Genomic DNA, 17,043 nt, shown 5'->3' on the forward strand with positions numbered 1-17,043 from the left:
GGATTCCATACCTGCCATTTTCGACTCTCCTGTGCCAAACCAGTTCTTGAAGAGGCTCAGTGGACCGCAGGCAAAGCACACATACTGCTTGGTACTCATTAAAAACTGGGGAGAGAATTTGTGCAGTTTCCTGCTTGCTAGTTAAATGAAGACACTTTTAATAAGAAACACGGCACCTGACACAGCCAACACATCTATCATTGACCAATAATGCTGGACATTACAAAGAAGCCAAACTATTTCAAAGAGAATTGTTTTGTTTTTAAACAGGGAACTTAAAACGCTTTATTTAGGGAATGTTAAGACAGACATATACCATTTTGAACAATTACAATACAGGCTTGTTCCCTAGATGGTGCTTTCTTTCCCCCCCCCCCCTTTTTTTAACAATTACAGTATTTACAGATTGAATAAGGCACTGGTTCTCAAAAAAGAACACAAATCAGTATCAAGAAAAAAATTACATTGTCAACCATTCTTCAAAAGAAAGTTTGTGCTGTGTCAGCACAAGATTATTGTTCTCCTTGGTCTCCTCTCTTCCCAACATAAATGCCATTAAGGTAGTTTCACAGGCTACACATTTTAATCTATATTTCCCTGAAAAGCTCTCCTTTAAAAATTCTGGTGTCTATATTTAACTATTAACTATGTCAGATATTTGAAGACCTAAAAAATGGTGAATTCTCAGACTAATGGCCAACAGGGACATCATCTTTAAGGTTCATAGCTCAAATTGCTACTGGAACAGAGGAATTACTGTTTGGCAATCTTAGTGAGTAACTATGTGGTAAAATAAAATATTGGTGCTAAAGCCAATTTGCAACAATGGCTGAGGATGCGTTCTGTCATTTTGAACAACCACATTGCAAAATCTGATTTCAGAAAAGCTAACGTAAGAGATGAAGGGGGAAACAGGCCCTTCCAAGTCTTGCAGCAAACCTGGAGCAAACAAACTATGTCATTATGCCCTTTTCACTCCAGTACTAATGCCTCTCTTCTTCCATATTACATTGTCACTATGAATTGTCAGCCTACATGTTTTCATAAATAAACACTTTGCTTAGTGCTTCATCATCTGTAATATTTTACTCTTGATCCACATAATGGAGTTGACCTCACTCCCAACTGTGATATATATATATATATATTCACACAGACACACACAAATATTTCCTTAAAATGCAAACCTGAACATCTCAACAATTTATATATATATATATTTTTAAAAATAAGAATATAGGGCTTATGGACACTGGCATCCAAAAGTCCATTTACTTCAGGAACCATAGAAGAAAAGGCTTTTTCATCTTTAAAGTATTTGGAAAATCCAAAAACTCAAGTAACTACTAAGGCCCTGTGTTTGAATCATAGTGAAATAAAATTATGTGTGCCCTCTGTGGAGTCAGCCTCAAGTTAAAGGAGAAGAAAGTCCTAAAGTCCTTTTTTAATAAAATGAGAGAGGCGGGGAGTTATTTTAATTATTCAGTCCAATGGGGACTCCACATGCCCATTTTTTGCAGTTCAGCTGCTGGTGAGGCAATATGATCTGTTGTCTGCCAATCTTCAACTATTCTCACTGCAAATTCATCCCCCAACCCAAATGCTCAATCACTTTCTGGGAACTCTGGTGGCTGTGAATTGTGTGACTGGCTTACCATAGACTGAACTGCACACATAATCCATCTAATCACATTTTAGCCGCTATCAGGGTTCTATGATTTGGCTGCAAATATTGTGCTGGAGACAAATATCCAGCTTTCCTTGGGTGAGTGGGAGCAATCAATTTTACATTATCTGCCCAAGTGGCAGCATCTTCATATTTTCAATGATTGCAGAAACTTGCTGTCTTAATAATTGCTAAGTGCAAGCAAAGTTACTCCAAATATAAGGGGGTGGGATTCACACTGCACAACAGGGAAGGGCCGTGACATCCATTTTTTAAGATGGTATGGGAAGGGAGATCCTGTGGGCTCCCATTTCTCATTCAGTGAGAGTTTAAATGGGCTTTCCCCACTTCTGGGTCCCGGCCATGTCAGAAAACTCCTTAGTGCTATGCATTCTTAACCTCCATTAACTAATCACCACTCAAGGCAGAGGTGATTTATGGTGCCAGCTGTCAAGACACGAGGCACCCAAGAGAAAAAAAGAGGACAACTTCTGAAGAAACTAGCTTTGTGCATGATTGACTCTGTTTTGGAACAGAAATGTTCATGTAAAAACAACTAATGGCTCCAGAAGTCAAATTGCTTTCAGAATAGCCTATAAATTACCCCCAAATCGATGAGAATCACCCACGCTTAACTGCATGCAGCACTAAGCCCATTCAGGTTTTGAAGTATGTAGAGGGTTTGTGGCTGTGCTTGAGCAAGGAATCTTTACAGATGGCTCCCTGTACGATACTTACAGGAGGGATCAGAGGTGGAAATTCTTCCGTTATTACCCACCTAGGCTGCAATCTTAAAGTGAGGGTGAATAGGTAGAAACCAAAGGTGGTTGAACTGTCTTATCTAAAACCCTACCAGCTTCTCAAGAGTCATGGCAGGAGTGAGGGAGGAGAGACACGCCTTTGCTCTTCGGTTCTGCAACTTAAAATGCTTTTCTGATTGCATGAAAGGAAATCAGTGAAAGAGATTTAAGCTAGCTCCTGAGCTAATCTATATTTCTGTCCAATTCATGAGTGTCAAGTGGCTGAGATGGCATTGGATTCCCACTTCCAATGTGTTTTATGGTCCCCAGTCTCCAACAGCTTTTGTCCCATTGGGTCTTTCAGTGTTGGAATTCCAACATTCAGTCAGCCAGGGGTTCAGAGGTTTTGGTGGGGATTTGGATCTGAAACTGGATCTCCTGCTCCACTATTAAGAGTATTCTCTCTGATGTCAGCAAGGGAGATCATTTGGCCTCTGAAATACCCTCCCAGGAGCCACTGGACTGCAGCCTTAAACTTTTATGTCAGGGGGAATACATATCCCCAACATCCATCCATATTTCTCTCTGAAGTTCAGAGTCTGAAACTGCATCAATCTATCAGTCGGCTCCAATATTTTGCACCAAAAAATTAACTTCACACAGTATACTTTTTTCCCAGCGTCTTAAATTCTTACTTCCACTAACCTTGCAAAGAGAGAGGGAACACTGACTGTTATGCATGTGGAATCCAGCCTATTTAAGTGGATTTTCTTTGGGGAGGGTATGCACTTCCAACTTAACAACAACCTACGGCTCCCACTGCACTGGGAATCTGAAGCTGCACAGTGCCCTCTGCAGGCTTCAAAATAACCTTAAAGGGACTTTCAAATGAAAAATATAACATAACAGCTCAACAATTCAAAACTACATTTAATTTTCCAAAGTGAAAAACAGCTCAGCAACCTAGAACTTCATGGTCAGAATTTTATGCAGTTTTGCTTGATACTTATGTGTGCCTTTAAGAAAAACTTGCAGTATTTTTTAAAACTTGTAACTGGAGGAATACACATAGCATATTTTTCCTAGCTTGGTGCTACAAATTATTTTATCCCATTTATAGTTCTATTTCTTTAGTGTATTACTTTAAAACAACAACAACATGTTTTACAGAAGACAGCCCAAATTCAGGAGATTCAGGGAAGGGTCTGAAGATAGGACAGGACTGAAAGCACCCTTATGCAAGCAAGAAGGCCTTCTGCATGCATATGGAAACTTGCCAAATTTTGGAGGGTGTGCCAACTCACATTCTGGGGAACGGGGTGCTGCAGGAGGAAGAAGAGTCCCCCAACTCCTTGTGCGTGCAAAATACCTAATAGGTTCACCTCAAAACCAAAATATGTGTCTCAGTGAGTGCTTCTTTGACCAGAATTGCAGAGGAATTCAGTACTCCTCCAGTAGAATCTGATTTTTAAAACAATAATTAAAAAAAGGAAACGTTCTGCTCCCGTAAAGCATGTGGCCCAATAATCCAATACATAAAAATCCCCTTCACTTTAGAAAAACTCTCTCAATTTCCTTTCAGAATTAAAGAGGAAATTATATTTTTGAGAAGTCGTGAAAAGAATAAAAACCTCTCCTTTCCAAAGCAATGCTCACCTACATGTGTTTAGAAACACAGTGCAGTTTTCTTCTACTCTGTTAGTGGCAAGTTACTATTTCCAGGTGCACGCTGAACAGTGCACGTTCTTTTGTCAATACTCTTCATTTTCTTAATTCTCTTAAGGAAAACAGTATGCAATGCAACTTGGTCAGCCGTTTCATCGATCAGGGACTTTGCCGGTAAAGGAAAGGTTAGTACGTATAACACCATATTCTACCAAACTTTAATTTACACCAATTTCAGAATTATTGTTTTGTGTGTAAAATGCCAGGAAAAAATTTCCCAAATAATAGAAAATAAAGGGTGCTTGGTTACTTGAGCTTGTTTGATTAGGGTTTTTTTCATTGTCTTCCACCTTCCACCTTTCACATCTAATGTTCCTTAGATGCCTTTAACAGTGTTGCTTTAATAAACCTGAAATGTGAAGGGCTTATACAAGGGATACTGATGGATCACTAGGTCTACTGTGCACAATAAACTGCTTGGTAGCATATCTACCGATTCCCATTGAGAATGCGGTCTATCTATCAGGAACAGCTTACATCAGGGACAGCCAATATGGTACCCTCCAGATGTTGTTGGACTACAACTCCCAACAGCCTCAGCCAGAGTAGGATGATGGGAGTTGTAGTCCAAAAAAATAATCAGAACACCACATTGGCTTCCTTTGGCCTACATCATATATGAGTTGCCCAAAATCAAATTTGTATAGGCAATCACTTATATTTCTATTATATTTTTCTTTCACAACATAGTGTGTTGCCTTGGGAGTGCAACAGTCTTTCATCAGCAGGAAATCATAACCAATTTGTTTTAGACTCCAGATGCAATTTTGCTTTACTTTCCTCCACCCCCACCCCGCTTTAGAGTAACAATATAATTCTTTTCTTGTACTTTGTATTTGCAAAGGTTCATTTTTATGAAAATTAAACAGTCCAAATATAATAATAATATTAATATTAATAACATTAGGGGCTTTCACAGAAAGCAGCATGCATAATCTTGAAGCAGTTATCGATAACTGTTTCTCCCACCGCTTCCAAAAGAGGCCAAAAGGTCTTCACATCTGGCAGCCAAGGAGCCAAACTTGATGGAGCCGCATTGCTTTCTTTCTCCTGGAATGGCCTCTGCGCCAGAGTGGAAGATTATTTGCCGAAAGACTGCATTCAAGGTTTATATTAGCGAAGTCTTGTAATTCCTCTTCCTGTCTCTTTGAAACATGAAGGAAAGTCCATTTTTCTGAGATTTAGCAAAGAGGTGCCTTTCTTCAGCCGAATCAGAGCTTAATGTCCTGTGACTCTGACATTTTGGCAAGAGTTTTCTTCACTCGCAGAGCTGTGAGCCGAGAAGCAGGGTTGTGAGCCCAGCATTCTGTCATGAGTTTGCCCATTTGTCTTAGGCACTAGAGGAAGAAAGAAAACATATAGATGAATGCATCTCTCTCTCTCTCTCTCTCTCTCTCTCTCTCTCTCTCTCTCTCTCTCACACACACACACACACACACACAAACACTTAAAGGTTTAATCTTGGCTGGAAGCCAAACACTACTCTGGAAAGAAACAAAATGAACCTAATTGAGAACTCATACTGAGCATGGAATTCTGCCCCTGTGTACCTTCAACCGTTATAGGCCTCATGTACAGAAGGACAATATGCAATCACACTGCCCCAAGACATGGTTCACAACTAGATGGGTGGTATTGTGGCTGTGTAAATACCATACATTTAAGCCACATTTAGCAAGCATATGGTTTCCTCCACAGTGGTTCCTGTGAACTGCAGATTAACCCTCACAGAACTACAATTCCCAGCACCCACGACAAACTACAGTTCCCAGGATTCTTGTGGAGTTTTCAATGTGCTTTAAACGTATGGTGTGTACACAGCCAGTACCTGCACAATTTGTCTTGATGCTGTATGATCCTTGTCACTAGCATTGCTGAATAAGGAACAGAAGATCAAGGCAATGTGTGCTAGACTGCAGGTATGTGTGTGTTTGTGTATGGATGGATGGATAGATATTAGTCCAGGCCAGCAACCATCAAAGCAGTAGAACAATACAATTAAAAATAAAATCAAACATGTAAGAACAATTGGAAACAAGCAAAACAGTCACATATCCTCACAGCTAATGGATTAGGGGATATATACCATATTTTTCGCTCCATAGGACGCACCTTGTTTTAGAGGGGGAGAACAAGAAAAAAAATTCTCCCCCTCTCTGCTCAGCGCCCCTTCAGCAAAGCGGCAGGAGAAACGGAGCCCCTTCCATTTCTCCTCCCGCTTCGCTGAAAGGGCGCTGCGCAGCTCTCCCACTCTGCTGAAGCCAGGAGAGTCTTGCCCTCCTGGCTTCAGCAAAAGGAACCCGAAGCCTCCAGAGTGCAGCGGGAGCTCCCTCTGTGTTTCGGAGGCTTCGCATTGCTATCGCTGAAGCCAAGGAGCCTGCATTCACTCCATAGGACGCACACACATATCCCCTTAATTTATATCCCCTAATCCATAAATGTGTGTGTGTGTGTGTGTGTGTGTGTGTGTGTATAACACACCCCACCTTGCTTCAGGTTTTTCATCTTTGCACTCTGCTAATGAATGGAAGAGAGTCATGTACAGTAGCTCTTACTGCAGCACAGGATGCATGGCTTCACTGTTACGCTACTTTAAGTCAAAGAATGGGTTAGCACTCTAAAGGATAGTAAGTTACTGTAGGAAGTCAGTGGTGCCCTCAAAACTCTTTTTATTCTGTGGTGGGCCATATACCAAATTTTCTCAATCTGCTTTGCTAGATCATTCTTTTCTCCTAGGTGTGTGTGTGTGTGTGTGTGTGTGTGTGTGTGTGGTGTTTTGGGTTTTTGTTTTTTCTACATCCCCCCTCTGCGACCCTCCCCAACGCACTCAAGATTGTTTACAACTCTTGCCATTTAAGTATTTTTAAATCTAATTGCAGAATACTTAAGTGAAGACTGCTATTCCCAAATCACAGCTGCCTCCTACAATAATAGCATTACACTGTACCACTTAACAAGATTAATGACCTCTGCATAGCATCACCATAACTGTCGGCAGATTTGTCTGCGGTACATCAATTACTGGTCTACTGATTCCAAAACACAATTTTGCTTCATTATAAATTCTCTATGGAAAGTGTTCAGGCAACTTCCTCCCTCCCCTAAAGGAAAATACCACTACAGCTTTGAAAAGCAATTTCCTATATTAATTGACAAAAAGTGGAATTGAGAGACAGAAGACTAACACACAGGCTTTCAACTCCCCTCCCAATTTGTTTTTCCTTTTTACAGACACTAGTACCCTATTGGTGGGGCCTACAAAGCAGCGTATATACATGTATATAATATATTCGTAAGATTATGCACGCTGCCTTGTATACAATGTAATGTACTAGTATTCCATGGGCACTTGGAAGACCCACCTGCTTTTAGACAAGCATGCCCCCTTATCTCAGGACCTGAACCCCCTGTTTTAATTAGCTTGTTTCATTGCACATTTCAAACAGCAGGTGTCTGTTTTCATGAAATTGTTTTAGTGGCAATTACCGTATTTTTCGCTCTATAAGACGCACCAGACCATAAGATGCACCTAGTTTTTGGAGGAGGAAAACAAGAAAAAATATATTCTGAATCCCAGAAGCCAGAAGAGCAAGAGGGATCGCTGCGCAGCAAAAGCAGCAATCCCTCTTGCTGTTTTGGCTTCTGGGATAGCTGCGCAGCCTGCATTCGCTCCATAAGACGCACACACATTTCCCCTTACTTTTTAGGAGGGAAAAAGTGAGTCTTATAGAGCAAAAAATACGGTATGTGTGTTTAAATGTTTTGAAATCGGTTTTATACTTGTGAACTGCTTAGAAGCTACCTTGGCAATTAGGTAGCATATTAATTAATTAATGATATCAGAGGTGAGAAACCTGTAGTCCTCCAAACACTGCTGGACAACAATTCCCATCAATAAAGGGGCCAGGAGTAGGACCTGTGTGGCAGGTCATATCCTGAGCTCCCGCATCCTCCTGGAGGCTACTTCAAGAGGGAGGTGAGGCGGCCCACCTGTCAGTCATCTGGTGCTACCATGACATCAGGTGACTCAACTTCAAAGGAAACCATCTTTTCCTTTCTTCCTTTGCAGGTGCAGTTTAAAACAGACATGCATGCAAGGGAACACTGTTTCTTTGCAGCCATGGCTTGGACTTGAGCTGAGCTGCTCTACCCCAGCACCCTCTAAATCAACCGGATCTACCAAAACCTCCCAGGGATCTACCAGTAGGTCACAACTGACCTGTTGGACATCCCTGGACTATAACACCCATGCTATCTGATCACTGGGAATGCTGGCTGAGGCTGATGGGAGTTGCAGTGCAACAACATCGGAAAGGCACCAGGTTGGCTTTCTCTGATTTAAAAGTCCTAAGAGCAAAATCAGGATCAGTTGCATCTGAGTGTGTACCGTAGCTCACAGACAGAACCTCCCTCGCAAGGAAAAGGCATTTAGTGTCAAAGGTACTCCATCCATGGCCTGATGCAAATTGTGACAATCTGCTCTGACCTGCTATAGAGACCAAAGAATTGATGTGCACATTCAGTGTATATTTAAAACATTTCAGTACTCTGGTTTTCACTAAGAAGCTGTTGTTATAAACTGGGGCTTTTAAAGGAAGATCAATATTTTGACATTTTTATTTGCTTTTTAATGAGGCTCAAATACCAAACTGTAAATGCTGTTCCTGGAGTATTTACTTCCAACATCAGTAAAATTAAATTAATCAAAAACTCTTAAGGGCCACACTAGGCATGGCATTTGTCACAAGCAATGATGTGTGGTGGGGTAAGTTCATTAGTAACAATGAATATCCATTTGAAAACATAGCATTAAGAAACCTGGGAAGTTTCAAAGTTTTGAGTTTTGTTTCGTTTCCTAACTACAGTAATATAAACGTAACAAAATGCATCCACTCCCTGACGCTTCAGAAAAAAATTCCAACGCATTTTTCTCCAACAAAATGAAAATTTTCTGAAAGCAGTCTGCCCTATGCTAATTACTGTTATCTGAACAGGAGGTTTTCCAGAAAACCCACATCACTGGTCGAGTGGTTTAGCCTTGTGTAATGCTATTATTGTAGGAGGCTTTTTATTTTATTCTAACAAATAGCCAGTGAAGATTTGGGGGGGGGGGGGGAGATGGATCAGCAATTTATGTAATTGGTATGGTGAGAGGGCAGAATTGTGATTGCAGAAATAGTTGGCGGGTGCTTCTAACTTTTATCAGTACTGCCTGGTTTACATTGGTTTATAGCCAGCCTGCATGGCTGAGCTAGTCCATCTGTAAGCTGCCATATTTTTAGCTTTCAGTATATTACAATGGAAGGCAACACCCAAAACACATGCCAATCACAGGCTCACACTCACAGATCTGGGTAACTGCTGCCCTTTGAATTTCCAAAAAAATGACCAGCGGCCATTGCTTCTTTCGCCCAGAATACTAGGTGATACCAGATTTACATCAACATCTTGCAGAGGACTTGCTTATTCTGAACTGAGTCTAAAAAGCTGACCTTATAGGTACACCGTAATTTTGACAGGCACTGTAACAGGTATAACTCAGCTTTGAACTTTTCTTGGTTTTTCCTTATCCAACTGCAAAAGGCAGCATCCTATAATGTCAAGACTTTTTCCTCCTTAAATCACCCGAGTCGATTCTGACAAAAGGAGGTAAATGTAATGGGTCAGGTTTTGAAAGTATTCTCTCCTTGGATAGCTCAATCGGTAGAGCACGAGACTCTTAACCCCAGGTTTCTGGGTTTGAGCCCCACATGGGGCGCATTGCAGGGGGTTGGACTTTAGGGGTCCCCCCTTCCAACTCTAAAATTCTATGATTCCTTACCTCATCACTGCTCCACCTGTTGGGAAACGAGGGCCGTAGCTTCTTGATACCTACTATTTCTCTCATGTCTTCGTATGAAGGGTCAGTGGGAACAAGGTCATGATATGGAAGCTGATACTCTTCAACTATACCTGGAAAATGTGCCATTTGTTAGTTGTATCAGTGTCAGGTAGGTTTACAAACAATGCTTTATCAAAACCCAAATGAATAGGCATGCACAGACCGAAGCTCATTGGGAAGGTTCATTGGGATATGGTAGCAGGAAGCAGGCAAGTGGATGCTGGATCCATTTTAGCATGTGGGTCCACATATAAAGGTAAAAGGTAAGGTGACTGCAAAATGCTTTCAAAAGCAAGTAGCTTGAGATGTCACAGACCTGTCCCACATATGTCCTGTGTCCTAAAACTCAGGCTAACTGTAGGTATCTTTTCCACTAATACCCAGGGCTTAGTTTATAAAATTCAAAAGCAAGCTGGAATTCACCCTTCCACATTGGAAAGACCTAATCCTAACTCAAACTGGTTGTTTAATGCTGTGCAATTGAAGGGTGGTTTTTGCGTATGCTCCAAGGCACTTTCCTAATTTCGTTGTCTAAACCTCATGGCTTAGTCTTGGTGTTAAAAACCAGATCAAAACCATGATGACCTTAAGTCTGCCCTCTGGTTCCCTGTAGTCAAAGTGCTGTCAATAAAAGCCAACTTCCTTCTTCAAATGCCTCGAGGCTAGCATACGAAATCTCTGCATTGCCATTCTTAGACAGGTAACAGAAAGCTTTGCAAACAGCAATCAGCCAGAGGAGATCTAGCAGAGGAAAATACAAGAAAGTGGAGGAACTGGGTTTTAAAATGCCAGTCTTGCCAGGTCTGGAATTAATTTTATACAGGCAACAATGCCTTTTCAATACAGGTTTCCAAATGCTAGCTAACACCTGCTAATGCTGATCCTCTTGCATCACATCTGCGTAATCTCCTTGTTAATCACGGCACCTAAGCAAAACCAACCCCATTCCTTCTCTACATAAGCAAAGGGAGCGCTCTCGGTTTAAGCTCTGATGCTTATAATTCTGGAAGTGCCCATAAATGAGCTCCAAATTCCCATTGCAATTATGAAACACACTACATCTTTAGAAGAGACTATTAAAAGAGAGGATAAATCTTTGCGGCTAAATGAGGACCTACAGGGACGGGAAAAATAAGTCCTAACAACCAGAAAGGAAATGGGAATAAATAAGTTCAGCGACAACAGTTCTTTGAAACGGATGGTTTTCTCTGTCTCTCTTAAAACACACACACAAACACACACGGAATTGAAGTAATGTAGAGACATGCGCCAGTGCTGTAAGGCATTTACCTCCTGAAACACATCTCCTTGCTATTTCCCAAAGGATGAGTCCGAAGCTGTACATATCGGCCATGATATATGACTGGAAGTGATTCCGATTTAAGCTTTCATCTAGGACTTCAGGAGGCATGTACCGCTTTGTACCCACTCTGGTGTTCGGTGGTATATCCACCTCATTTGTGTCACTGAAAGATGAAGGGGGTGGATAGAAGGAGACAAAAATGAGTGCGTTTTCCCCCTAAAACCAAATTGTATATGAAAGGCCATGGTGGGCAGGTGGGAGAGAAAGGGACCTCAAATTAAATCCATCTACGAGCAAGGTCAAAGTAAAAGAAAACCTTAATGGAAATGATCCTTTCAGAGAAAGGTTTTTAACTGTTAACCAGGCGCTCTTTTGTTTTGTGTTTTGAGGCTTCCATGCCTGGGGATACTTCAAGCATCCAAATGCAAACACACAACAGTGATAAGACTCAGCAGGGGTTGCTGGTAACATTTGTGAGATTTCATTAGCATTAAGATGAAACTCCCCTGCCAAAGATAGCAGTCCAATTTCCCTGAAAGGTTGTTTTCTTAGCAGGGCTCAGTTTCCCATGCTTAAATATGTTTATTAATCTTATTAGGTTCATTTATATATAGTTCTTAATTTGGAAAAATTCCAGGATGGCAGTGGTGTAGCTAGCCGCTCAGACTCCTGGGGGGGGGGTGCACCCCTGTGTGCGTGCACCACACAAGGGGGGGGATGAGCCGCCCAAGGCGCATGGGGCAAATCCCCCACCGGGCAGGGTAGGCCGGGGCAAGGATCCTGCCCACTGCCTCCCCCTTAGCTGCAAGACTTTGGGGAGTGGGACAAGGAAGATCTATAAAAAGGAAAGTCAAAAGGCAGCCCCCTCCCCGCCGGCTGCGTGCAAATCAACTGAGGCAGAGCAGAAAAAGGAGAGAGAGAGTCTTTATTCAGGCCTTAACAGACTTTTAAAGCCACAGTTTCTGGGTGCCAAATTTTTAATCTGCCATAAGGGCTTTAAATCTGGAGAGAACAGAGCCAAGGGGAGCAGGGGAGTGAATGCATGCACCCAAAAACTTGTGGCTTCACTTCTCAAAGAGGGAGGCAGGCAGGCGGGTAGTGGAGGCGGAGGAGAGGGTTCCTTTGTGCCGCCATTCTCCTCCCCTTGCTGGGCCAAGAACCAGGGCTGCCAGGTGCACGTCACAGCGAAGAGTCAGCAGGCTTTAAAAGCACCTGGCCCATGGAAGGAGGAGCTAAGGGGTGCCAGCAGCAGGTGGCTGCACCACTCGGCTCCCCCCAGTCTGGTGAATGCATCTCCCCTCACACACACACAGACACACCAGCAGTGTAGCTAGGTGTTCAGGGCACCCTCATAGGAGTGGGTTGAGATGCCACAGAGGTAGGGCTAGCTGCCCATGGGGGCAGGGCAAGCAGCAAACCAGGGAAGGCGAGCCTGGGCAGGGGCTCTCAGCTGGGTCGGTGCAGCCAGGAGGGAGGTGGCAGTTGCAGTGCCCTGCAGGCTACACACATCCCATGCTGCATTTTCAGGCAGCACTGGGCTTGCCTGCTGGAGGAGATGAGGGGAGGAGGTGGAGATGAGATCCTCACTGAAGAGCAGACAGAGGAATACCATCTCCCAGTCAGATCATGAGGTAAGATAAAAGCTTCTGGGGTTAGCGAGCCACTTCCTGTGGCCTTGTAGGCTCAGATTTGCCACCCCCTTGCTTTAGCTGCTCAGCCATTCATGGAGGACACCCAAAAGGCAGGGCACTGAAATCAACTCTCTTGTAAGATGGGCCGGTAAAGAAGAGACTTTATTTTCCTTAAGGATATAAGTAGAGCCCTGCCAGATCAACCCAAGAACTTGTCTAGCCCAGCATTCTGCTCTCACAATGCTTATGAGAAGCTCACAAGCATGGCAAATATGCAGCATTAATCTCCAGCAAACTGGTATCCAGAAGTCTCTGGTACTAGAGATCATATATAGCAAAGTTACAGGTAGGTAGCCATGTTGGTCTGCCGTAGTCGAAACAAAATAAAAAAATTCCTTCCAGTAGCACCTTAGAGACCAACTAAGTTTGTTATTGGTATGAGCTTTCATGTGCATGTACACTTCTTCAGATAGGTATCTGAAGAAGAAGTATCTGAAGAAGGTATCTGAAGATACCTTCAGATAGATATCTGAAGATAGTATCTGAAGCATGCACACTATCTGAAGAAGTGTGCATGCACACAAAAACTCATACCAATAACGAACTTAGTTAGTCTCTAAGGTGCTACTGGAAGGAATATATAGCAAAGCCATCATTACGCGTAGTCCTGATAGCTTATCTAACTAACTATGGCTATAACTGCAACTTGTGGTAGTGGCTCCCATGATTGAATTATGTATTTCTTTTAGTCTGTTCTCAATCCTCCAGCACACAGCTTCATTGGGATGACTCTGAGTTCCAGTACCAAGAATGAGAAAAACCGATTTTCTTTATACACTTCTATCATATCTCCCTTATTTGCATTTCCCCCCTTGTCATCTAAAATGCTACAAAGACGGCATCCTTTCCTCAAATGGACTTGCTCCAATCTCCTGAGCATTTTGCTTGCCCTATGCACCACCACATTCTTCACGTGAGCTTTAACCAAAATCTCAGTGGTTTCCTCCCATTCACATACAGTTCTACTTGTTTCTCATCATATCTGACTCAGCTGCATCAGTTTCTAGGGCTAAGATCCAACGACCTAGCCTCCCTTGTGGCTGACCACAATTCTGTACCACAACCACCTGTGGCATGTGAAGCCAGTTAGCATGTGGCTTGCCTGCCCCATAATTTGCAGCTACAGAGTGTGAGTTTTACTCTGTGTTGGGATGGTCAACATGATCTCAAACAGTCAGTCTTAATCTTCACAAACAGCTCATGCGACAATCCACTGTTTCCTTCCTTGTCACAAGGTCCCAACTCCAGGCCCCCTTTGAAACCTACTCCCTTTGCATGTTCACAAACCAAGTTTCAGTGAGAAAACCCAGTATTTTGCTCACCTAATGAACTTAACTGCCAAACCCAGGTCTGCTATACAGCATGTTCCATTCTTTTTCACCAGGATGTTTTTGCTTTTGAGGTCCCGGTGGGCAATAGCTGGCTTGCCTTGAGTGCTGAAGATTTCAGTGTGCAAATGGCACAGTCCGCTGACTGAGGAATATGCCAGCTTCAGCATGGCTTTTGTATCCAAGGTAGTGGATTTCAGGTAGTCGTACAGGGATCCATTCTCATGGTAGTCCGTGATAAGATACAGCTGAGTCCAAGACCCTGTGCCTTTAATGTCTGCAGCAATGAAGCCTACAAGGAGGAATGGAGACAGGGCTGTTCAAACATTGTGCATGTTTTGAAAGAAGGTACAGAGCCAATTTCTTTTGAATGCCAGGGTGAAGACGCCGTATCCAATGCTGCTTGTACTAATTGGAAATCTGAGAAGTCAGCGGAGTTACTATAGCTCCACATTCCACGACACATGTGGAACTGATACTGCAGTGAATGGTCAAGACTATGTTGACCTAGAATACCACCAAGCAAGTCTTTGCACTAGGACAGGCATGGCCAAACTTGGCCCTCCAGCTGTTTTGCGACTACAACTCCTGTCATCCCTAGCTAACAGGACCAGTGGTCAGGGATGATGGGAACTGTAGTCCCAAAACAGCTGGAGGGCCAAGTTTGGCCATCATTGCACCAGGGGCATAAGTTACACTTCAAAGGATAGCCCTATCAAAACATTAGCTAGATTTGAAACCTTTGTCCACATTCCTGAACTCAAAACACATAAACTCAGGCCAAAAGACAAGGAGTTGAAAATCTAAATTTTCTCATCATAGGAAACCTTTGTCCACATTCCTGAACTCAAAACACACAAACTCAGGCCGAAAGACAAGGAGTTGAAAATCTAAATTCAATTTTAGGAGTATGAACAGTGATTCGAAGTTTGTTGCTATATTTATGATTCCCTCATTCATTTGTTGGAATCAGAATCATAGAAATTAAAGTGCAGAATGAAATTTGTGTGCAAGGGCTCAAAACTCAAGTATTTTGAAATTTATTCCAGGTTCGGTTTTTAAAATTCAAATGAATTTGAGCAGTGGGACAAAACAAATGCACAGCAACTGAAATTAGCAATTGTTGAAGACCGCATCGATGACCCTGAAAACTGTGAAGGCATGGATTTATTTTTCCTTCTCTGGGGAAATATGAGGAATCTCTGAACTCGCAAGTCCTCAGGATCATAGCTCCTCTTAAGGGACGTGATCTCAACTGTAAGTCCACAATGTCAGGTCTAAGCCAGAATTTGGGGGTGAGCTGCTATACAGGTGTTTTCTCACCTTGTTTATGAAAGGTTAAGCAGCACGCAGGGCTAAGATGAAACCAGGTTGTCAAAATGAAACCACTTTGCTAACTTTGGCTTTTGATACATCTTTTTAATACTCCAGAATGCACATCTTGGCTGTGAGTCTTGGGAGACCTTGCAGGCCTTTTCCCACCTGGCCTGGGAGGACGGAGCCGTGTCTGACTGACTCCCTCCAGCTACAAAAGCTAAGGCTGTTGAACAGACTCATGGGCTAAAGCAAGCTTCCTCAAACTCAGCCCTCCAGATGTTTTGAGACTACAATTCCCATCATCCCTGACCACTGGTTCTGCTAGCTAGGGATCATGGGAGTTGTAGGCCAAAAACTTCTGGAGGGCCGAGTTTGCGGAAGCCTGGGCTAGAGTGTTGTTTGAGCAGAGGGGTGTTGTTGTTGGGTTTTTGCTGTTTCGTTTTGTTATTTTTATTTTGGATCTTGTGAGGTATGTGTAAATTGTTCAGTTTGGCTGTGTATTTTTAAATGTTTCATTTATTATTTACGACTACCTTTGTTATGTGGTAGTTATGCCTTCCTTTTGTGTTGTAAGCCGCCTTGAGTGCCTGTGGAAAGGCGGCATACAAATAAAATTATGTACGTATGCAGCTGCAAAATACAGAATTAAAAATTGGGGCGCCTTAAATGACCAGGACCCTTACTTTTAGTTTGTGCCACTCACCCAAAATGTTTTCATGCCTCATCAGAACGGTCTGATAGATCTCCGTCTCTCGAAACCAACTGGCTTCCTCCGTCGTGAAGAAAACTTTGACGGCCACTTTTTCTCCTCTCCACTTCCCCATCCAGACCTCTCCATAGCGACCTTTACCAATCTGCTTCACCATCTGAATCTGCTTTGCTATAGTCCTTTGCACCTATCAAGAGAAAAGACAATGGTGCTATAGTAACTAATGCTGAGACAAATAGACAGCACCCTCAAGGACTAGAAAACGCCAGCAGAGGGAGCTCAGTGTTTGATAGACAGATGATGATAACACTGAAGTTGAAAAGTCGGGATAAGCAGTCTGCTGTATTGTTTTCAGTGCCTGCTAAAAGTGCTTTTACTTAAAGAAGCCTAACCAGAAATGTATGGTAATTTTAACATTTAATTTTATTATGCAGATTTGTGCAAAACTGCTGGCTTTATTTATTTCTTGATAAATTCCATGTCAACTTGTTTCTAACGTTTGACTTCACTGGAACTTTCTTGTGAGTTAATATTTATATTGTTGTATGTAAAGCTCTCAGAGGTTTGTTGATTTAAGCAATACATGCATCTTGTTCAATAAATAAACAGACATAAGCCACACTCATCACAGTGCCACTTCTGCTAGGGCAATCACTGAATGAGGCAATGGAGGTTGTGGGAAA

General features: G+C 42.5%; 1 protein-coding gene across 1 annotated transcript in view; it reads right to left on the reverse strand.

Moving 5' to 3' along the window:
• Positions 1 to 254: 254 nt before the first annotated feature.
• BMPR1B (bone morphogenetic protein receptor type 1B) overlaps positions 255 to 17,043 on the reverse strand; it is an 83,220-nt gene continuing 66,431 nt past the window's right edge. Inside the window, exons 7-11 of the mRNA XM_083756617.1 lie at positions 16,355 to 16,547; positions 14,329 to 14,626; positions 11,303 to 11,478; positions 9,953 to 10,083; positions 255 to 5,468 (exon numbers count right to left, since the gene is read on the reverse strand). Of these exons, the coding sequence (XP_083612743.1) occupies positions 5,343 to 5,468; positions 9,953 to 10,083; positions 11,303 to 11,478; positions 14,329 to 14,626; positions 16,355 to 16,547 (924 nt within the window). The 3' untranslated portion in view covers positions 255 to 5,342. The remainder of the gene's footprint in view (positions 5,469 to 9,952; positions 10,084 to 11,302; positions 11,479 to 14,328; positions 14,627 to 16,354; positions 16,548 to 17,043) is intronic.

This window comes from Podarcis gaigeae (assembly GCF_964106915.1).
Source record: "Podarcis gaigeae genome assembly, chromosome: 9".
Classification (NCBI taxonomy): Eukaryota; Metazoa; Chordata; class Lepidosauria; order Squamata; family Lacertidae; genus Podarcis; species Podarcis gaigeae.